The sequence below is a fragment of the Caretta caretta genome, chromosome 6 (genome assembly GCF_965140235.1).
Source record: "Caretta caretta isolate rCarCar2 chromosome 6, rCarCar1.hap1, whole genome shotgun sequence".
NCBI lineage: Eukaryota > Metazoa > Chordata > Testudines > Cheloniidae > Caretta > Caretta caretta.
In genome coordinates this window covers 124,655,596-124,678,212 of record NC_134211.1, presented here as the reverse complement: position 1 = coordinate 124,678,212, position 22,617 = coordinate 124,655,596, and the positions used below count along the sequence as shown (strand labels likewise).

Sequence of the window (22,617 nt, the reverse complement as noted above, 5' to 3'; positions counted from 1 at the left end):
AGTCCATGCTCAAAACAGAGCTGAAGGTAATATTGTCTTACCTAAACTATATCTGAAGGAATAAATCATTGATGCTTTGGCCAGCAATTGAACTTGCATGCCGCCCTTTCAAGGAGCGGGAGAAATAAGACAACGTTGTCACAGTAAATTAAGTCTGGTAACAGAAAGGTAGACAGGGTACACGCACTCACTCTGACTGAGCTCCCACCACTGAGCTAGGCACCTCCCAGTTCAGATCCAAAAACCAAGCCCCAAAGAGCTGCCCATTCTCAGAGGATGGGGGAGGGACTCATCAACAGGGAGGAGGAGTTAAAGGAGGAAAGACTTCAGCCACTTTTGTGAGATTTATGCAGTTAAGAGCTGGTGAAGAATTGTTTCTCTTTGTTAAATATAAATACAAATATACCAAAGTCCTTGCCAGTTTGTTTGCATCACTCAGTTAACTGGTTGTGTCCCAACATTGCAGGGTTTAGTGGAAAGAGCATTGAGTGAGAGTGAGGAAGCTCCAAGTTTTAATCTTGGATCTGCCACTGACCCCCTGCACAGCCTTACACATGTCCTTTCATTTCACTGTCTCAGTTTCCCCATTTGTAAAATACTCATTTGTCTCCTTCACGGGGGAGTTGTGAGATTATGCGTATACAGCCCTTTGAATATACAGCTCCGTAGGAATGGGTGTGAAATGCTACCCAATCAGAAGGCTGACACTTTGCATGGATGTGCTTTACACCTAAGGAGCTGGAGAATCAGGCCCATAAAGCACTCTATAAGAGCTACAAAATATTATTATTATTAATGTTAGACATTTACACTAGGGTTCTACATCAACTCTTTCCAGGAATCTGTGTGTCCCATGCCATTTCCTGTTTAACCTCTTACTGGTTTTAAATCAATGGAAAAGCAAAAATACACACACAGGGAATTAGAAGATACACAAGCACTCCAGCTGCTTTGATCATTTCCAGGGTGCACATAAGCCCTAAAGCCAGCTGAACTTGTCCCTTTGTGTAGGGGAATCTCTAGGGGGTATCCTATACCCTCTCCTCTGTTACCAGTCCCACTTTAAATGACTAGAATTGTTTAAAAGCTAATTTACTTCTCACCCCCAGTGCTGTTTGCATCTCCCTGGCAGCTGGGACAAAGGAAATATCCCTCAGGACACTTTCACTTAGGTTTCACTTTCACTTTCTGGTTCTCACTTCTCAAGTCAGCTCCCTGCAGCATGGTTTGGGTTGCAAAGGCTGCAGGAGCCAATGTTGTCCCATCTGGTTACAGTCAAGTGCAAAGCCCCTGTTCACTGATGCATGTTTTTGGATGGAAACAATTTCTGCTCCTGGTCAGGGACTGAAGCTGGCTTGTCTACACATTGCCTCCTGCCCTCTGTCTGCTTGTCCGGCCTGGCCTTAGGGACCCTCCCACTGGAGTCTGTGGAAAGCCCTGCACTGTGAATAGATCAAATGGAGCATGCCCCAGGATGGCTTCGGGGCCTCACTCACCTGGCAGGCGCTACTGTGTGTTTCAGACACCATTTTTTGCCCCGAGGACAGTGGCGTGAAGTTCTCCATCCATCCCTCCTCTGGCACTGGTGGGATGGGATCACATCAGCCCCGCGTTACCTCCGCTCCTGTGTGTCTCTGGGCCTTTCTTGCCGAGAGTGGTGGCACTGGATGCCTCCAGCGGGCAGGTAACAGGGCTCACCCTTGATAGCAGGAGGACACAGGTGCTGCTCCACAGTTAGGGCTGAAAGACCCAGGCCAAGCTAAACCTTACTGTGCTGGAGATCTAGGTATTACCTATAGCAGTGGGGATCTCTGAGCTACCCCTATAGCAATGGGGATCTCTGAGCTACCCCTATAGCAGTGGGGATCTCTGAGCTACCCCTATAGCAGTGGGGATCTCTGAGCTTCCCCTATAGCAGTGGGGATTTCTGAGCTTCCCTATAGCAATGGGGATCTCTGAGCTACCCCTATAGCAGTGGGGATTTCTGAGCTTCCCTATAGCAGTGGGGATCTCTGAGCTACCCCTATAGCAGTGGGGATCTCTGAGCTTCCCCTATAGCAGTGGGGATCTCTGACCTTCCCCTATAGCAGTGGGGATCTCTGAGCTTCCCTATAGCAGTGGGGATCTCTGAGCTTCCCCTATAGCAGTGGGGATCTCTGAGCTTCCCTATAGCAGTGGAGATTTCTGAGCTACCCCTATAGCAGTGGGGATCTCTGAGCTTCCCCTATAGCAATGGGGATCTCTGAGCTTCCCCTATAGCAGTGGAGATTTCTGAGCTACCCCTATAGCAGTGGGGATCTCTGAGCTACCCCTATAGCAGTGGGGATCTCTGAGCTTCCCCTATAGCAGTGGGGATCTCTGAGCTTCCCCTATAGCAATGGGGATCTCTGAGCTTCCCCTATAGCAGTGGGGATCTCTGAGCTACCCCTACAGCTGTGGGGATCGCTGACCTTCCCTATAGCGATCTCACCAGCAAACCCTCTATAATAATGGGGATCTGTGGGGTCCGCTATCGCAATGGGGATCTCTGCGCTGCCTCCCCGCAGACCTTGAGCCGCTCCTGTCCCCCGCACAGACCCGCCCGCCCGCACAGGCCTGTCTCCGCGCAGCTGATCCCAGTCCCAGGCAGCGCGCGGCTGCGGCTCGGGAGGGCGCACCGCACAGCGGCGGCTCGCTGAGCCGGGAGAACAAGCCTGGCGGCGAGAGGCGAACAAAGTGAGGGAGGTCGGAAACCGAGTCGGGCGGCGGCGGCAACCCAAGAACAAAACGGAGCCCGGAGAGCCCGCGGAGGGCGGGCCGGCTCTGACTGGCAGGCCCAGCCGCCACCGGCAAGGGCGGAAGGGAGCGGCGCGGGCGGGCCCGGCGGGAGCCAATGAGAAAAGTCCGCCGTCCGGAGCGAGCGCCTCAAATAATCTGGCTCAGCTGATCGGCTCCAGCCGAGAGTTGTTTTCGAAGCGAGGGAGCGCTGCAGCCGGGCGGGCGGGCGCGGGCTCTTTTGTTGCATGGGTTTTTAGCCGCTGCTGTGAGGGGGGGGCTTTCCCCGCCCCCGGGTTTTACACCCCCCACCCGCCCCCCCCCTTTTATCCCGTCGCCGCTCCCCCGCCCCATGAGCGGGACCGTCTCTGCCCCCCCCGCCGGGGCGATGCCCGCCGTCCCCTACCCGGTGGCGCTGGGGCTGACGGTGCTGCACACCGCCCTGTACGGCTCCCTCTTCCTCTTCGCCTACCTGCAGCTCTGGCTGCTCCTCTGCGCCGGGGAGAAGCGGCTGAGCTACCGCACGCTCTGCCTCTTCCTCTGCCTGCTGTGGGCGGCGCTGCGCACCGTGCTCTTCGCCGGCTCCCTGCCGGGCGCCCCGCCGGCCGCCCCGCTGCCGCGCCCGCCCTTCGCCCGCTGGCTGCTCCACTGCTCGCCGGGCTGCCTGCTCTTCGCCAGCCTCTGCCTCCTCCACCTCTACTTCGCCGAGGTAGGTGCGGGGCTGGGGGGGTCCCGCTCGCGGCGCTGTGTGTGTGTGTGTGGGGGGGGGGGGGGGGCACACACCAAATTCTGCACATTTGGGGAGAGGCTGCGGGGATTTGCCCTGATTCTCTTGCCCACAGAGAGAGAGACACACACACGCCCCCCACAGTGTCACTTGGGAAGACCAATAACCTCCGCGTTGCTCCACTGGGCTGTGGTGTTGTTTTGTTGTTTGGGGGGGGGGGGGTGTTTACCAAATTCTGCAAACTTGGGGCTGGGGAGGCTGCGGGGATTTGCCTCGATTTCCTTGCCGCCCCCCCCCCCCACACACACACACAGTGTCACTTGGGAAGACAAATAATCTCCGCGTTGCTCCACTGGGCTGTGTTGTGTTGTGGTGTGGGGGAGGTTTTAAGGGGGACTAGATAAAGTGGTGATAGCAGGGGCTGGACGGTCGCCAACCATTACGTCACCAGCTAGAGCCTCTTTTGCTATTGTTGCTGCGTCTTCCCCTCTCTCTCACCCCCCCCCCTCTTTTTTTTATTATTAGCAGGTTTATTCTTCTGCCCCTTGTTGTGCTGAGGTTCCAGGGACCCCGCGCTCACCCCCCAAACCCGAGGCTCAGGGCTAGAGTCGCTGCTCAGCCCCTAACACAATGGGCCACTATTTACTGGGACATCTGCGAGGCCATTTGGGTGGCTTTTGTTGTTGGTTGTCACTTGGCTTTCGTGTCTCTCCCTCCAGAGCTTATTTGTGTGTGTCTAATCCATCCCCCCCTCAAATTCCCCCCGATATTTATCCTTAGCCCGGCCTCTGATGAACGGCTCCCCCTCTGCATGGACTCTGATGAAGCAAGTCACAAACTAATCTGGCAATACTTTCCGGCTAGCTGTATTATTATCGTTGAGATTGCCTTACTCTGCAGCTCTCAGCTGTTTAACACCCTCACAAAGGAATCTCCAACCCACTGAAATCCTTCAGTCACAGGGGAATTGATTTCATTTTCCCTAGGACATTGGCATTCACATGATAACACACAAGATGAGCAGTACAGTTTCTTCTACATTTCTTCCCTTTTTATCTCCCCCCCCCCCCCCCCCAAAAAAAACAACCCTGAAGACTGGTGAAGCTGTCAATTTTTAAAAACTGTCAAAGCTATAAACACATAGGGTAATAAAATAGGTGGTTATGCAACATTTGTTGTTTGACAGCTGTCTTCTCTGCCAAATTCGAATTTACCTACTAGTAGGTATTCAATATGTCCCCAAAAGGCAAAGGGAAGAGGGGATAATTGGGCTCGTATTGGTAACAATGTGCCTAGATTTTTGTTACATGTGTAAATTACTTAAATACTGCAATATGTTTTATGTGCATCGGGCTTTCTTCAAAGCTAATTCTGTTTATGAAATTGCAAACTAAATTCAAATGGGTGAGATAAAGGGAAGGACAAACTTTATTTTGCAAGGAGAACTGACTGGGGGGCAGGGGAGATGGGTTTGAGGAGGGGTGTTGATTTTTTTCCTTGCCTAGTTCTAGCATCAAGACAAATATTAATCTAAATGTCAATAGCTATGGAATTTGAATTGGGGAGGGGGAATCTAGAATAGCTTGTCTCTTTGTTAAAAATTATGTTCACATACTTGGTTGGGGGGCTGGAGCCTCAACTAGCTTCTGGAGTCACATACACTAGAGCACTGGTTTGCAACCTTTTTTATTTGTGGACCCTTTTAAAAAAAAAAAAATTAAAAAAATTCATGTGGGGGTGTGGATCCCTTTGGAAATTTTAGGCCTAGTCTGCAGATCCCCATTGGTCCATGGACCACAGGCTGAAAGTCGTGCAAAGTGGGTGTAAAATCCTTGTGGGTCAGAATAGCAGCATTTGCTTGCACAAGTGTGAGCAACTGCACTCGGTGCAAGGTGGTGGACAACTGGGCCCATGGCGTTTCTGAGAAGGCAGGGGTAGAGAGTGCCTGCAATGTCTAAGCCAGTGGTGCTCAAATTTTTGTAGTGGTGATCTGTTTCACAAAGCAAGCCTCTGAGTGTGGACCCCCCCTTATCAATTAAAAACACATATATATATAAACACTATTCTAAATGCTGAAGGTGAAATGGGGTTTGGGGTGGAGGCTGACAGCTTGTGACCCTGGTCATAACCTTTTGACACCCACCCCCCGCCCCCCAATTTGGGAATCCCTGGTCTAAACCATTTGTTCACCTGCCCTCCAGAAGAATTGAGCTGAGACCCAAGAGCTCTACAGATGAAACTGGCAAGGTTAGACTGGAACAACCCCCTTGTGTTTACACTTCTTACTTTGGCTCTAAGATTGTCCTAGATTGTTAACTAATCAGTAAGGAACTGCCTTGATTTAGCTCATGATGACCCAGCTAAATTCATACAGGGGACTCTTAATCTGAAACAAGAGGTGCCACCACAAGGGGGCCACTCCAATCTAAAAACAGTTCCTAAATGGAATTAGAAAGTGGGTGCAACTCTTGCATTGACAAGGCCTTTAGTATAGAATTACAACTTGCTAAATGGTGACACTTAAAACAAACTAGGTGACACTGTCCTTCAGTTCTTGATAATGATCTGTGAATGGGTGGTATGGAACTATATATCTTTCTACTGTATTTTCCACTCCATGCATCCGATGAAGTGGGTTTTAGCCCACGAAAGCTTATGCTCAAACAAATTTGTTAGTCTATAACGTGCCACAAGTACTCCTTCTCCACCTAGTAACATCTTTGGAGCTGTAGATGTAGTACACCATGATTCAAATACCTGACTTGCAAGCTGGTGGTAAGCACCTCTTTTAAAGCAGAAGATTAGGCTGGCTACCCATTGGCTTTCTTGGAGAAGACTGAATAATCAAGGCCTTTAGGACCCTGTAGAAACATGGCTTTTTTTTTCTCCCCCCTCTCAATGCTTTTATATCTCATGTCACTGTGGCTCCCAGCTGACCTGGGTGTATCAAACTCATGCTTGAATTGTTTGTGAGCTAAAAGATGAAAGTGGTGCTGGGGTGTGAGGGTAAACTGTACTAGGCTTCTAATTCACAAACCCCTACTGACAAATCACATTATTTCTGTATGAATTACCTGTTTGAAAAACACAATTCCATGCCCCCCACCTCCCCAACAAAGTGCAGAATAAAAACAGACTAGGATTCTCTCTGGGCTTCCAGCCCCACTGTGTAATTTTCTTGTTCAACTTGTCAACGCTCATTTTGAGAGTCTTATTCTTGGTTGCCAGAGACCTGCTGCTTTAGCAGTAGCAGTTGTGGTTTTCCTTCTGTTGCTAGCTAGTTACGTACTTTGATGCTCCTAATGAACAAGCAGTTTGATACATAACCCACATCTCTCCTTACTCCATCTCAACTCATTAAAAGAGGTTCTGCTTTCATCTTAACTTCATCAGGCTTAGTCTGAGCTCTGGTTTCCTTGGAGATGTCCAAGTCAGCAATTTGACTCAAATGGGTCACTTTTTCCCCCCAATCATGCCTCCAAAGAGGTGTATCTCCAAATTATAAATCTAAGAGTTAGCTTGGAGACTGAACTGTCAATGATACTCCAGATGAAACCTAAAATAGCTTCTCCACCCGCACCCCACTGCCAGTGGCCATCTTGGCATCTTCCTAGTAGGCTAGTTCTGAAAGAAGTCTTCTCCCTCTACTGCCAGTCACTCCCTGCCTTAATCATCTGGAGAGGCCCCTTGTGAGTAACTTCAGCCACAGCAACCACTTGCTTCCCCTTCTACAAAAGGCTGCTTGCAAGTGTTGCCCTCATCACTCCCTATCGTGTATAGCAATATGACTCAGGGCTCTGCCTTGCAGGAGGCGAAGAGGTCCTCTGGCAGGCTGCATCCCTAAGGTTGGCTTATCCATGACCTCCAACCTGTCTGGGTTTCTCTTTTTGTAATTCTTGAACTGACTAGACCACTTCCCCTTCTGTACATGCACATCTGCTCCAGTGTAATTAAATCGTACCCAGCCTGGGAGTTCTTGTATCCCAAAAATATCCAAGCTAGATAAGGAAACTGAACAGTTCTGTCACTAATCGGTGAGCTCCCAAGATGCTCCACATTCATTCTTGTACCCTTAAACCTTTCCTCATTAGCTTTATCTGGTTCTCCTATATTTCTTCAACAGTATGACTCTAAGGATGGGTTCACTGGGTGGTGGGAATCTTGGACAGTGTTAAAACTGCCTGGTTCACCAGCTAAGGAGTCTCCAGAAATTGGAAGTGCCCACCACCATGTGACATAGTAGACATGCTGCCACCTTTCTGTGCTGGGAAATGCAGAGTGCATCCCAGCAAGCCCTTGTGATTTGTCAGTGACCTTATGATCAGGGCACTAACATTCTGGGAGGGAAGAAACTAACCTTCCACAGTTTCTGTTCTTGGTTAGACTGAAAGATTTTTTGTTGTTTGATTTTGGTGCAAACTTTGGGCACTTCTGGGGTGTGGTCCTAGAAGAGCCTGTACTATTACACTGCAGGGGCTTGAACTGTGTGTGATTGTAGCAAAGATGTACCTTATACAGAGACCATATGGCCACATAGCTATAGCTGGCATAATTCTGTAGTGTAGAGGCAGCTCGTGCCAATGGAAGAGGTCTTCCCATTCCTGTAGGAATACCTCTACCTCAAGCAATAGTAGCTACATCAATGAAAGCATTCTTCGATGACATCGCTGCATCGACACTAAGATTTTGTCAGGATGTGACAACGTCAACCTAACTCTTGAGTGTAGATGGTTCTTAATGACAAAAGAGCATATCCAAATGTGACTGGTTCATGGTAACAACACACCCAGATGTCTCCATAATCGCTCCTTTTAAATTAGGCAACCACGTTCTGTCTCTTATCTTTATGCTCGGAGAGAGGGACTTCCAACAACTTCAGGCGAACCAAGATCGTTCTAAGGAGTAATATAGAATCCCTTCTGGCCAACTGAAAGCAGTGGCTAGAGGTACATCCCTGTGCTCTGACTGTTCGAATGGGGGACTTTGGCGGTAACTGCCTGTGCCGAGTGTTTGTGGAGTACTTACAGCTCTTAGCTCCTTCTTTCCTTCCTAGAGAGACTTCTCCTTTACAACTCCAGTACTGCCATCCAGTCTTGGTACAGCACTGAACAGTCCCTCTGTATGTCAGGCTGGCACAAAGAAGCTCTGCTTGACCAAGGGACCTGTACAGGTCTGCCAGGCCAATATGGCTCAGCCTGCTAGGGCTTCTTTTTTCCTCTGCCCCTTCCTGTTAATTTCCAACTTGATTCAAAGACATGTGGCCATATTAAAACTTTGTAGCTAGAAATCTATGCTCTTATACATACTAACTGCTTGGATGGTGGAGTAGCATTGTATATTTATGATGAGGTGGACTCTAAAGAAATTATAAGTGATGGAATGGATAAAGTCTGTTAGGGAAGAAAGCTGCTAGATGTTCCCCTGATAGTGTTTGGGATGTGCTACAAACCACCAGGATCCAGTTTGGATATGGGTAGAGACTTCTTTAATGGTTTTAAAGAAATAAATACTACTGGGAATTGTGTGATTATGGGAGACTTTAACTTCCCAGATATAGATTGGAGGACAAGTTCTACTGATAATAGAAGGGCACAGATTCTCCTGTATGTGATAGCTGACCGATTTCTTCACCAAACAGTTGATGAACCAACAAAAGGTGATGCCATTTTAGATTTGGTAGTAGAACTGGATGTAGAGGACAACCTTGGTTCTAGTAATCATGACCTAATTCCAATTAAACTAAATGGAAAGATGAACAAAAATAGGTCTGCAATGAGGGTCCTTGATTTCAAAAGAGCAAGTTTAAAAAATTTAGGGAATTAGTGAGGGAAGTGGACTGAACCAAAGAACTCAAGGCTCTGAATGTGGAAGAGGCTTGGAATTACTTTGTCAACGTTGCAGAAGTGATCTGAAGCCTGCATCCTGAGCAAGGGGAAAAAATTCCTAGGGAAGGGTTGCAGACCAAGCTGGATGAGCAAGCATCTCAAACAAGTGATTAAGAGAAAGCATATAAGAAATGGAAGATGGGATGGATCAGCAAGGAAAGCTACCTCTTGGACATCCAAGTGTGAGGATGAAGTGAGAACTGCCCAAAGCCTAGCAGAGTTGGCCCTTTCAAAGGGAATTAACACTAATAGTAAAAGGTTCTGTAGTCCTATAAATAAGAAAAAATGAGGAAAAATTGTGGGACTGCTAAACACCAAGGGATGGGGTGGAGATTAAAGATTATTTAGTCATGGCCCAACACTTCAACAAATACTTTACTCTCATTTAAAAACTAAGGCAATGAAGATTTTAGGGATAGTGGGACGGTGGCTAATGGTAATGGGGATATGGAGGTAGAAATTACCCCATCCAAAGTGGGAGTCAAACTCCAACAGTTCAATGGGACTAAACTGGGGGGCCTGGATAATCTCCATCCAAGAACATTAAAAGAACTGGCACATGGAATTGCAAACCCAATTGCAAGGATTTTTAATGAATCTGTGAACTCAGGGGTTGTACACTGACTGCAATTGCTAATCTAGTTCCTATTTTTAAAAAGCTACAGGCCTGTTAGTTTGACCTCAATTGTATGCAAGGTCTTAAATTTTGAAAGGGAAAATAGTTAAGGACATAGAGGTGGATGGTAATTGGGATAAAATACAACATGGTTTTATAAAAGGTAGATTGTGCCAGACCAACCTGATCATCTTCTGTGAGAAGATAATTGTGTGTGTTTGTTTTAAAGGGAAATGTAGTCGGTCTAATCAACCTGGATGTCAGTAAGGCATTTGAGACCATTCCACATGAGAAATTATTAGTTAAATTGAAGAAGATGGGGCTTCATGTGGGAATGGAAAGGTGGAACCAAACTGGTTAAAGGGGAGACTACAACAGGTCATACTGAAAAGTGAACTCTCAGGCTAGAGGGAGGCGGCTAGTGGAGTTTCTCAGGGTTCAGTCGTCTTAAATAAGACTGGTCCCATTTTTTTTATTACTGATCTTAGCATAAAAGGGGGTGTGTACTAATAAAATTTACAGATGACCCAAAGTTGGGAGTTTATTGCCACTATGGAGAAGGATCAGAATATCATACAAGGACTGGGGGCAATAGAAACAGAGTGAAATTTAATAATGCAAAGTGCCAGGTCATGCATTTAGGAACTAACAAGAATTTTTCCTATACACTGGAGACTTGTCAGTTGGAAGTGACAGAGGAATAGAAAGACCTGGGTGTAGTGGTTGATCACAGGATGACTATGAGCTGTCAATGTGATGCGGCCATGAAAGACTAATGTCTAGGTTGGATCAGGTGAGGTATTTCCAGTAGAGACAGGGAAGTGTTAGTACCATTATACAAGGCACTGGTGAGACCTCACCTGGAGTAGTGTGGGGAGTTCTGGTCTCCCATGTTTAAGAAAGATGACTTCAAACTGGAACTGGTGCAGAGAAGGGCTACTCGCATGATCTGAGAAACAGAAAACCTGTCTTATGAGAGGAGACTCAAAAGAGCTTGGCTTGTTTGGCCTAACCAAGAGAAGGTTGAGGGGAGATGACTTCTCCCTATAAATACATCAGAGAGATAAATACCAGGGAGGGGGAGAGAGGAGTTATTTACGTTATACACCAATGTGGACCTCAGAACAAATGGATATAAACTGGCCATCAACAAGTTTAGACTCAAAATTAGGCGACTTTTTTTAACCATCAGAGGACTGAAGTTCTGGAACAGCCTCCCAAGGGGAGCAGTGGGGGTAGAAAACCTAACTGGCTTCAAGACTGAGCTTGATAAATTTATGGAGGGGACGGTATGACAGGACTGCCTATGATGGCATGTGGCCCACTGGTGACTGCCAGTATCAAAAATCCCCAACTGCTGGAGACAAGACATTGAGTTACTACAGAGAATTCTTTCCCAGGTGTCTGGATGGTGGGTCTTGCCCACAGGCTCAGGGTCTAACTGATCACCATGTTTGAGGTTGAAAAGGACTCTTCCTCTGGGTTGGTTTGCAGAGACCCTGGGGGTTTTTTTAACCTGCCTCTGCAGCCTGGGGCATGGGTCACTTACAAGATTAATGTAGTGTAAATGGATTATCTGTAACTTGAAGTCTTTTAAACCATGATTTGAGGACTTGAGTAACTCAGCCTGAGTTTAGGGCACTATTAGAGGAGTGGATGGGTGGGTGAGGTTCTATGGCCTGCAATGTGCAGGAGGCCAGATGGGACCATCATGATCATCTAAAGTCTATGAGCATCCACCTGTCAAAGGCTTGACAAATCCACTTGCCAAGGGAAAGTGGGGAAATGTTCTCTGGCAAATTGGAAGTTCACCTGTCAGTTTTGGCTGCTTTCATTACATAACTGGAGTCCTCTGCAACCCCAAGACCCTTCCAAATGTGTAGCTTTCTTCCTGAGCCTGCAGTCTGTGGAAGGACAGGTGTGAACTGTCTAAGGCCCAGATCTCATGTGTTCCTTCCCCAGCCCCCAGAGCACAGCTGGTGGACAGGCTAGCTGCTCTGAAGGATTCTGCTGGCACTTAGGGGAGGTTGTGAAAATGTTCTTGCCCCTCTCCCATAGGGCTGCTGTTCCAAATACAGGGAGTAGCTGCTACACTGCTTGCCCCACTGGGTGGGGTAGGAACACTGGGCATCTGACCAGTGAATCAAATGAGCAGCAGATCCACCAGCTCCATCACTGTTGCATCGCAGCATCAAGGAACCCCTGAATTCCCCAGTCCCTGACTTGCTGTGCAGTGAATTTGCACCATGAGGTGGGGTTCCCCATTCATCTCAAGAGGCTGATCATTCTGTCTTGGCCTGCTAGGGTTTGTTCTCCCCCCCCCCCCGCACCCCCAAAAGCTCTTGACACTGGCCTGACTTTGCTCCCATCCAAATTGATGGAATTTTTACCATTGAATACAAGGGCAGCAGAGTTAGGCCAGTGTTGAGAGGTCTGGAATTCCACCCTTTAATCTTGAGGGGTAAAACTCCTAATTCTGGGGGCTACAGCTAAATCCCGATGTACCCTGTTAGCAAATAAGACCCTCTTCTAGATGGCAACCTACTGGATAACTTGTCATGGGTTTGCAAATAGTATAAAGCCTTTAGTAGCAGTAAGCTATGGCCTGCCTAAACTGTTAAAATTGGCATCGAGGAGGTGAGACCTAACACACGACGATGGCGTTTATTAAAGTCTATCTCCTGCCAAGGCGCTTAGATCATTACAAATATTTCAGGGTGAGCAAAATTTGAAGTACTGGTCCTGCATGCTCATCCTCAACTCTTCATGGCAGCAGCTGAACAAGGATCCCGGAGCTTTGGGATGCTCTAGAAACTCTTTACAAGGCCGCTTCAATGCTTGCATCAGTGTCTAACGGTCATGGACAGGGAACCTGCTGCCTAGTACAGCCAATTAAGTACTAAGAAATAGACTCTTTAGATCAAGATAAACAAGACTTTCTCTCTGACCTCCCATCAATGGCTCAGTCCCACTGGGAGTGCAGGGGATTTTAGTGTAGCAAAGAGTGCTGGGGGAAGAAAGCACAAGCCAAACACTCTGTTCTACTTTAATCTCTTAAAAGCCAGGTCTGAGCTCTGACTTGTGCCTTTCAGAATCGTCACTCAGGATGATGATACAAACCTCTTAGTTGACACACAGATGTCCAGGATACACAAACACTCGCTAACCACGGACTTCTCCAGTTGACTCATCTTGATGTCCCTCTTGCTGGTTTCAAAACCAGAAAATCCCCAGCATAGCCGGCCCATGTCCCGCTGATATGCCAGCAATAGTCACAGCTTGGAGGAATATGGAAAAAGCCCTTACACTGTCAATATCATGGTGGAGAAATAGCTCTTCAGGATGAATTGGGAGGCAAAATATCTAGTCTCAGAAATAAGTTGAGCTTTTGATGATCTTAAGCCAGTCTCTAGCTACTAGGCCTAACAGGCTTGGGGGGTCAGATTATCCTACATCTGTCTATGTGGCATTCTTCACCTCTGGAGAGTCTGGTACTGGCCACTGTCAGATGGGATACTGTACTGTACAGACCTGCCATATTGGATTGGACACATGTTCAGTCATGAGTGCTAGTGGCCATTTCATTGTGGCAAAGGTTTCCTAGAAGCCTTTTGCCATCTGTAGTTGCTGAAACTTTGTATTCTGAAGCCTGTCATAATGTGAATTGGCAGCTTTGATGGCTCAGACATGAAGGCAGAGGGAGATGTCGGGTCAGAATGTTGCCCAGTTAGTCAGCAGCAAACTGCTGTTAATTAGCACAAAACACCCATGATGTGGAAGCTGTAGGAGCTTAGCCTTTCAGTATAGCTTCCTGCAGCAGTGGGTGCTCTTGAGCAATGATCATACAACTGTTTTAATATCCAAGGGCAAGTGTCTGCTAGAACTGGTAAAGTCTCTTACTCCCAATCCTTCAGCAAAACCATGCCAAGCTTCCTTCAAAGCTGTGCTACCCCATCAAACTTGCCACCTTGGCTTCAGAAATCTTGAGACCATATGAGTGTGACTCTCTCTTTCAAAACTCTTCCTTGCCAGACTAGCCCAGTAAATACTCATATCCTTGTAAGCAACAGCCAATGCTCTCCAAAGACTAAAATCATGTTTCTTCTCCTCCTCCTGCGTAAGTACTTTCATTATTCGTACGCTGAAAGTAGTGATGTTGTGTTACAAACCCCCACAGCCTGAATGCAAGTAGCGGCCATTCTACTTGCTAGCTGCGTTGAGGCTGTTGCCAGCTAACTTCCACTGAAAAATAGGGCTCTTTACTGAATTAAGGATTAGGAGATAGGAAGGTCACGACATTCTTGTCTCGTGCATCTCGGTAGCCGGAGACTTGTCTGTCTGGTTCCTGTACCCTTAGAATCTTTCAAAGGAGCCTACAGGGTCTAGGTGCCAACTTCACTGAAGTTCAAACCCTGCCTAAGTCCTTGGTGAAGACACTGGAAGCATTAGTCAGCACCGTATGATGATGACTCACTGCAGTTCGAAGCGCAATAGACACTTGATCTAGATGGAGTGACTCCCTCCTGCCTTGCTACCACTTGCTCAAAGAGGTTAGGAATCTGCCTTCTCCGGAGATGTGCAGGCATGTTCTAAAGGACAAAGTCTTATACTGATGCTCTGATTGGTCTCAAAATATGAGAGCCTCATTAGCTTCTGTTTTAGAACATTGTCAGGGGCTGCTCTTGGGCACACTGGCCCTCTGCCTAGGGCAGGAGGAGGGTCCGGGGCTCCCCACAGCAGACTGCCTACGAGGGTTCTTACCATGGCTCGGCTTCCGGCCTGGCCAGGGGGTGGGGCCCTTTTTGGAGGGGGGTGAAGGCCCACCTCACCCCTTGGGAAGAAGCTGGTGCCACCCCGGAACCTCAGACAGGTGTGAAGCAATGCCGCAAGGAACCCAGGTCAAATGCCGTCCTGGCGTGATTTTGACTGGGACTTGAACACTGCATTTCAGGATTGTCCCACCCAATTAGGACAGGTGGTCATCCTACGCATCTTGTCTAAAAGGTACTACAATAGTATGTCTTCTAAGGCATCCTCTGAAAACTCACCTGCTGGTCAGGATCATCCTGATAAAATATGTGGCAACGTTGTATGTGAAATTATAAAATTATGTACGTATGTATGATATTAACACGTTCCAAACCCCACAACCCTGCCGAAACTGAGGTGGGGAAATTGCTTTGTCCTAAACAAAGCAATGTGTACTCTGCTTAATTTGCATTTTAAGCAGTAAACAGAATAATCAAACCTGGAGGGAAACAAAGAAAGCTGAAACAGGAGCAAGAAATCCAGAAGGGAACATCCTTCCACATAGACTTTTGTCTCGTACTTCCCAGCTGGAAATGTTTGTTTTTTGTTTTGTTTTTTCTAGAGAGGGATTGAAACACCCCAGGGCACCATCTCTTCTCCCTGCCCATCGCATTAGTGCACCTGAAGTGACAAAGAAAGCAAGCCCTGAACTCTGACAGGGTGTGACAGTGGGGGGTATTTACTGGTAGAGTCTGCATTGGTGGTGGGATATCAGGGTGGGACTTCACTTGAGGGTTGATACATGAGCACATAACCTGAGCCCAGGAGGGGGTTGGGGCTAGGTGACACCTTCTGTCCAGAAAACTGGACAAAGGCTGGAGGAGAAGCAGGGGGTGTGGTTGGGTGAGACTGCTGGAGGGGGGGGTTTCAGTTTGAAGCTGGCTGGGGAAAATAGAGGGAGGTCCAGCATCAGGGTCAGCCCCAAGATGGATCTGACTGAAGGGTCCTGTTTCCTGTACCTTCAAGCTCTGTTTTGGACTATTCCTGTCTTCTAATAAACCTTCTGTTTTACTGTCTGGCTGAGAGTCCTGGTGAATCGCAGGAAGTGGGGGTGAGGGCATGCAGGGCCCTGAGTCCCCCACACTATGACACAGGGGTTCTTCAGTAAGACTGCTGAAAGCATGTGTTAAGAAACTTTGCTTGACTCTGATCTAGTTTGTTTGTTAGGTATTTGTATTTCTTGTAACAGTTTCTGACTCTTTGTGCATCATTACTCTTACTCAATGTTTGTAGCTAATCTTGTTTTACTGTTTTATCTAATCCAGAGTGTTTAAATTGAAGTGTCTGGGTAATTCTGTTTTGGGTAACAAGTTATGTGCATATTATTCACTCAAAGGAATAACAAACTTAAAACATTTTGTACTGTCAAAGGGGGCTGGGCAATACAGGACATACATGACTGCGGGGTATGCTGGGGTCCTCCTGCAGTATAACCAAGGCTGGTGAGAAGCAGGGTGTAACTGACAGGTTGCAGTTACAAAAAGAAAAGGAGCACTTGTGGCACCTTAGAGACTAACCAATTTATTTGAGCATGAGCTTTCGTGAGCTACAGCTCACTTCATCGGATGCAGACACTCAAGGTGTGGCTTGCATGCTGGAAAGCCACTTGTGAGCAGTCCAGATGGGAGCTACTTCAGCAAGGCATTGTAAGGTACTCAAGGTTACAGGGCAGGGGTGACACCTGCTCATTAGTCTGGATTGTACCCTTTTATGTCACGTGTACCCAACACCCTTTTTAAGAAGGAGAGATGCTTATAGCCTCAACTTGCCCATACTGCTCCCTTCCCAATTGAAGAGCTGCTCCAAAGATTGACACATCACATGAGCTGCTAACTTTCGTCACATTTCTAGACATATGAAATTGTAAATCTATCCTCTACTCTGCAGAATTCAGCACGTCTGGGACTTCAGCCTTCTGAAGAATGTCTTCAAATATATGGTGAATCATTAAGCAAATATAGCCAGCTGAGCTTCTGCCAGGGTGAAGAAACCCAGAAGCGAATGTGCACGTACTCTATTGCAATATAGTTTGCCATGAGTTCTAACGTAATCAAATATAAAAAGCTAACCAGAAATAGCCCCCTAATGTCTAATTTAAGAATAGCAGCTAAAGCCCTTTCTTTAATAAAGAAATTAAACATGACTGAGGTCCTACAATATTCAATATGAAAAGCTTGTCACAACTTTATTTTGCTGAACAATGTAGCTCACATTCAGCTACTGAAGACCAAATCCCACTCTCCTTGTAAAGTCCTTCAGAGCAAGACAGGATTCGCAGTTATTGCCCAACGAATAACTGGATTCATAAATTACTTGCTTAGCTACTAAAACAGTTGTTTAGACTAAACTCTCATGACCTATTCAGTCCACCTAGCAGAACAGGTTAATTTTCTATGTGGCAAATGGTTGCAGGCTACAAACAGTATTAAGAGTATGGAGAACTAGAAACCCCACCCTTTTCTGCCCTTTTGCTGAGCAGAATCCCTTCTAATGTCACTACAACATGATCTGTAACACATACTATGGGCATGTTAAAATAACTTTCCACACTCTTCCTTTGTAGGTTATATTCAAAGTCAAATGTGCAGCAGAATTCAATAAGTACAAGTAAGTGACTCCTTCTTGCCTACCCCAAACATGCTCTCATTGGGTGTATTAACAGTACAGTGTACCTGAAAGATAGTCAGTGTCTGAAATCTACCAAACGCTACATTCAAACTTCATAGCAATAGCTTTGTTTTGTCTCTTACTCAGATGTTTAACAAAGATTAATTCAGTTACCTCAGAGTACAGGGTGGAAAGCAAAGCCCTGAAGAAGTTGTGGGCTAGTCACTGGGCAGCCTGATCATCGGATTGGGGTGCCTATGTGGGTCTGGGGGTGAAGGACTCGATTGTACCCAAAAGGGAGATGCTATAGCTCCTGGTTTGCCAACTAACTTTACTAACACACATAGCACCAGTGAGAGCTTCCCTGCAACTCTCAAAGGGTACGTCTACACAGCAATGAAAACACCCATGTCTGGCCAGTGCCAGCTGGCTCAGCCCCACAACCTGAACCCTGCAAGCTTGCTTCATTGCTGTGTGGACTTCCAGGCTCAGGCTGGAGCCAAAGCTCTGGGACCCTCCTACCTCACAGAATCCTAGAGCCTGGGCTCCAGCAGTAAAACAGCCCCACGAGCCTGAGTCATCTGGCATGGGCCAGCTGCAGGTGGCTTAGCTGCTGTGTAGACCTAGCCTAAGGGTCTAGAATGAGCACTGCATTAGACAGCACATGTTTCTGTAATTCATGGGAGGGTATTGGTGCTCCAGCAGGTTAGGGTGACCCATGAAAAGGCTGAAAACCATGGTAGAACACTTCTGGGATTCACTATCTAGCCATAAGCCAATGAGAGAGTCTTGTCTTCTGTGGACCTTTGTGATCCCTAGCTTATGAACCCATGCTGTGGCTTCGCAACACACCAACCACGCCTGTGGCTCAAGCCTGCGTGTTAAGTCATTTTAGTAGGACATCTTTCTGTATGGAAGGCAGGACTTCAGATTGTGTCCGTTAGACCCATAGGCCAAGAACTAATGGACCTGTGTCAGGAGACACACTCTCAATGGAGAGTGTAATTCGACTGTGTTTGCAGCCACTTATTTTCACCAAGGCTGATGGTGGTTGGGCTGACTCTCAGAGCCTCTAACTTACATGAATGTAAGTTAAACCAGTAGTTAAGTTCTTATCTTGCAACTTTAAGATAGAAAGACAGGAATCTTGTAACTCCTGATTTCTTGCAAGCTTCTACCAACTGAGTGACTTTTAAATACCCGTGCTCTACACACTATGCCGACTAAACAATTTAAACTGACTTCTAAATGGCTTCCCTAATTCCTTGTCTACATAACTGACCTTTCACACTTGCTAGCTTGCTGAGTTATAGCAAATGAAGAACAATGCTGGGAGTAAAATGAACTAATAGAGAACAAGGGAGATGATGCAGCGGTAGAGACTTCTTCAGACTGTTTTGCTCAATCAGTTTTTCTTTTTCCAGGGTCCTGTTGTATCTGGGCTCCATATTTACCAGCCTTCTCTTTCTCATTGTGAATTTAACTTGTGCAATGCTTATCCATGAAGATGTCCCAGAGAGTCGGCTGAGATGGACAGTATTTGTTCGGGCACTAGTCAATGACAGTCTCTTCATTCTTTGTGCCATTTCATTAGCTTGTTGTATGTGCAAACTTGCAAAAATGTCATCGGCGAACGTCTACCTCGAGTCAAAGGTAGGTAAATGCTGTATAAGCTGTGCTGAATTATTTACTTCAGTCCATAGGGGTGCAAGTCCAAGACCATGACCCCATCATGCTAGATGCTCTGCAAACACAGAACAAAAAGAGTTCCAGCCTGGAACTAGTCAAACTCTTTTCAGTTTGGGTTCTTCAATTTGTGTTTGTGCTTGCAGGAGATCTGTTGGTGCAACAGAAGATCACTATAACTGTCAATACTGGACTTTTTTTTTTTTCCTTGAGTTTCTTAAATCACTTGTTTCAGTACAGAGTCAAGATCTGGTATTGATGGTGTGTTGCTATCTGACACTTAATGTCGAGGCATTTGGTAGTAACTGCAATCCTCTGCTAATGTGACACCCATAAACCAGATCCACTAGCAACCCAGTCTAGTAATAAAACTCTGGTGGCCTGTTGTAGAAGAAAGCCAGCTTACATCACTTGTGTCAGAAGCAGTATCCCGCTCCATTACATGTAGCATCTCCTTATGGGCTAACTGCACCTGGCTTGGGGTTCCCCCTCTCCATGCCTTTCCTTCCCTCCCCAGGTTTCCAGACTTGACCAAAGGATGTATAGACACAACCGCATTCTATCAGCTGGGAGCACTGAGCACCAATCCACACAAGTCTTCCTGGAGACATTCAAGATACCATGTGGGAAATGGCTTCTGCCTGTAAAAACTGGGAGTCATGCATGGACATGTCACCTGGGCAAGTCACTCCAGAACTCCATCTTGGCGCTGGACTTTGCATAGGAGAGAGAGAGTCTGTTTAAGCCTGTGGGAGACCTCTCCATTTTGTCTTCAGCTGGCTAAGGAGAGAGAGCCTCTTCAGCCGGCTAAGAAGATGTATCCTTGGGGGTGAAGACCAAATGAAGGGGTCTCCCACAGGCTTAAACAGACTTTCTCTTGTGGGTGGAGACCCCCTCCTCTTTCCTATGCAAAGTCCAGCTCCACATGGTATCTTGAAGTCTTCCTGGAGACATTCTTATGTGGATTGGAGATTTCCAAGACGCATTGTTCCTTAAGTGCTTCTTAATTGGGCACTTAACCTTAGTAGAGCATTTGGTCAGTTCCTGGAGAAAGGAATTTGCAAAGTTATCTAGAAATCAAGCCAGTACGTGGCCAATATTCATAACTTCAACTACAAAAATGATACAGGCATACAAATAGGAGGAATAGATTCAGTAGATCATAACCTTTACAGAGATGTTACATGGCATATGTAGCATAAAACATATTCCAGTTATCACACACACACACACAAGCATATTTCCATAGAGCTTTATGGGGTGCACCATCACACGGTCTCTCTCCATTGCAGGAGCCCTGGACTCTTGTTACTACTGGAGCCAGAATTCTAAACCCGGGCCGATGGCCTGATGAAAGGCAGCATTGCCTCTGCTGGAGATGGGGCTAGATGACTTCCTCCCATGGTGACCATGCTCTGTCCAGGGTCTGCAAAGCCCCTGTCAGTGGAGACGGACTCAAACAAGGCTGGGCAGCATTCACCTCCTCATCAAAGAAGGGATGAGGATGTTGCTAGGTCTGATTACTGGTGATCAGGAATTGGCAGCTCCTGTGTGTGGCCAAATTGGGAGCCTGGGCTCCTGTAGCTCAACAAGGCTCCTCTGCCCAAGGCAATGACTCCTGTGTCTGAGTCGCTTCGCTAGACCCATGCCTACATCATCGGCTGGTAGGCGACGCTTCCCCTCTCCTTGGAACTATGGACAGCAACTTCTGGAGCTTTTTCTTGCACATGGTCTGCTGTGTGGCAGCCAGTGAGCTAACAGGCTTTAAACGACTACCCCTATGAAATGCCAGCCTGTCTCCTCTGCCTTAGGCGTTTCTGCTGCTTGATCTGAACTTGCATAGGAGAAGGGGTCAGCAAGCAAGAGATTCCTTCTCCCCCTCCCCGCCCTCCCACCTGCAGAGTCCATGATTCAGGGGACCTTGCCCCGTATTTGTCTAATGGACTCGGCATACTGAAGGCACTACGTAGACTGGGTGGTCTAGCCTGGCATAGTTTATCTTAGGGAGCAGATGTAGATCCTGATGGCTTCCCATCTTCTCCCCCCAAAACTTCCCTTCTGTATTTTCCTGAGATGAGCGAACTGTCAAGGAGGCAGGAGCTAAAGAGCCCAAGTTTATTTGGGATCAGTTAAACTGCCAGCAGTTGCTCCAGTTCTCAAACACAGCCTTGTGCTGCAAAACAAGGAAAAAGTGGAACTAAACTCTATCTTCTGGTTGAACATTCTGGGTCTCAAAGGCACATTTGGCAAGTCACTCTTGTATGTGGGGGAAACAGACAGGTGTTTCAGCAAGTTGCAATATCTGACCATAAGGGCTCTGTGCTGCTGGTTGTGGCTCTGCATCATGATCAGGCAGGAGTCACAGTTGCATGAATTGGAATTTAAATCGCCTTCAGAGAGGTACTGACTTCCTCTGCTCAGAATTGGTTTCCTTTGCCCTGAGACAGGATCTGTGAGCATGTTCTGAAATCTGAGAAGTCACTACTTCTGGAAGTAGAATTTCAGTGTCCTCCACTGACCTTCCTATTCTCTCCTCTTGCCTCCTCTCCCCAGCAGCAGCCGTGCTGTGGGGATTGCTCCTAATCAGTAGTACACCAAGGCTTCTCTTATTTGACAAAAAAAACTTCCTAAAAGGCTGTTGCTACATCAGTACTCCAGCCCTCTCTGCAGTGTGTGCTGTACTTGCCACCCAATGTAATAGGGTTTCACACCTCAAGTTAGTGGCAACGAAGCACCGTAAATGAAGACCAAACCCAACCTGCGTTTTGGTATAACTAAGCTACACCTGTCTAGCCAGGTCATCTGTATAATTGTTTGCTTGCAAAAATAACCACTATGCAACTGGGACCTAATACTAGAATAATCCTCCCAGTGGTTTGCAAGGTTCCACTTCTCTTCCTAAAGGTCGGTAAGAAACAGTCATGTGGAACTGGACAATTGCAATCAACTCCCCGCCGGCCCAGAAGAGGGTTCTTAACCATGCTGTCACTAGAATATTTTAAGCTAGTGTGATGAGTAGATGTTCTGGGTCCAATCATGCATGCATGACTTGCCGTGCATAAAATTACAATTTTATGGGAAGATTTGTGTAACAACCTATTAGATTTTTAACGTATTTCGCTTCCTCCCCCGGTTCTTAGGGCACATCCGTCTGCCAGGCTATCCTCGTCGGTTCAGTAGTTGTTCTTCTGTACTCTTCAAGGGCTTGCTATAATCTGGTAGCAGTGGCCATATCTCCAGAGAATGTTCCTAGTCCATTTAATTATGGCTGGGACAACTTTTCAGATAAGGTAACTAGTAATATCAACAAGTGGGTGTTGGCAGGTGGTGTGGGGGGTGTCTCTAAGCCCGAAAATGGCTAATGAGGAGAAAAATCAATGTTCTGGGTGCATGGGATCTCGCTAAGGATGTTGTTGTAGTGTTCTTAAAATGCTCTCATAGTCCAGTTCCTGAGACTCCCTGTAAACAGTCCATCCTAAGAGGAATGTGAGGCTTAATGTGACACACCTGCTGTCTACAACTAGACACATCTC

The 22,617-nt window shown here is 46.9% G+C and overlaps 2 protein-coding genes across 8 annotated transcripts in view; one reads left to right on the top strand and one right to left on the bottom strand.

The window, feature by feature from the left end:
• TXNDC16 (thioredoxin domain containing 16) overlaps nt 1-3,318 on the bottom strand; it is an 87,342-nt gene extending 84,024 nt beyond the window's left edge. For 3 of the 5 annotated variants that reach the window (XM_048852155.2, XM_048852160.2, XM_075129996.1), the window contains exon 1: nt 3,227-3,318. The gene's annotated coding sequence lies outside the window, so the exon portion shown is untranslated. Of the gene's footprint in view, nt 1-1,496; nt 2,713-3,226 lie in introns of those variants that run through there. The other 2 variants (XM_048852154.2, XM_048852153.2) reach the window with 2 other exon arrangements.
• GPR137C (G protein-coupled receptor 137C) overlaps nt 2,927-22,617 on the top strand; it is a 31,717-nt gene continuing 12,026 nt past the window's right edge. For 2 of the 3 annotated variants that reach the window (XR_007356992.2, XM_048852174.2), the window contains exons 1-4: nt 2,931-3,463; nt 17,355-17,398; nt 18,823-19,051; nt 22,225-22,374. Coding sequence is in view for 2 of the 3 variants with exons in the window: in XM_048852174.2 (XP_048708131.1) it covers nt 3,107-3,463; nt 17,355-17,398; nt 18,823-19,051; nt 22,225-22,374 (780 nt within the window). In the remaining variant the exon portion in view is untranslated. Of the gene's footprint in view, nt 3,464-17,354; nt 17,399-18,822; nt 19,052-22,224; nt 22,375-22,617 lie in introns of all 3 variants that reach the window. The other variant, XM_075129997.1, reaches the window with a different exon arrangement.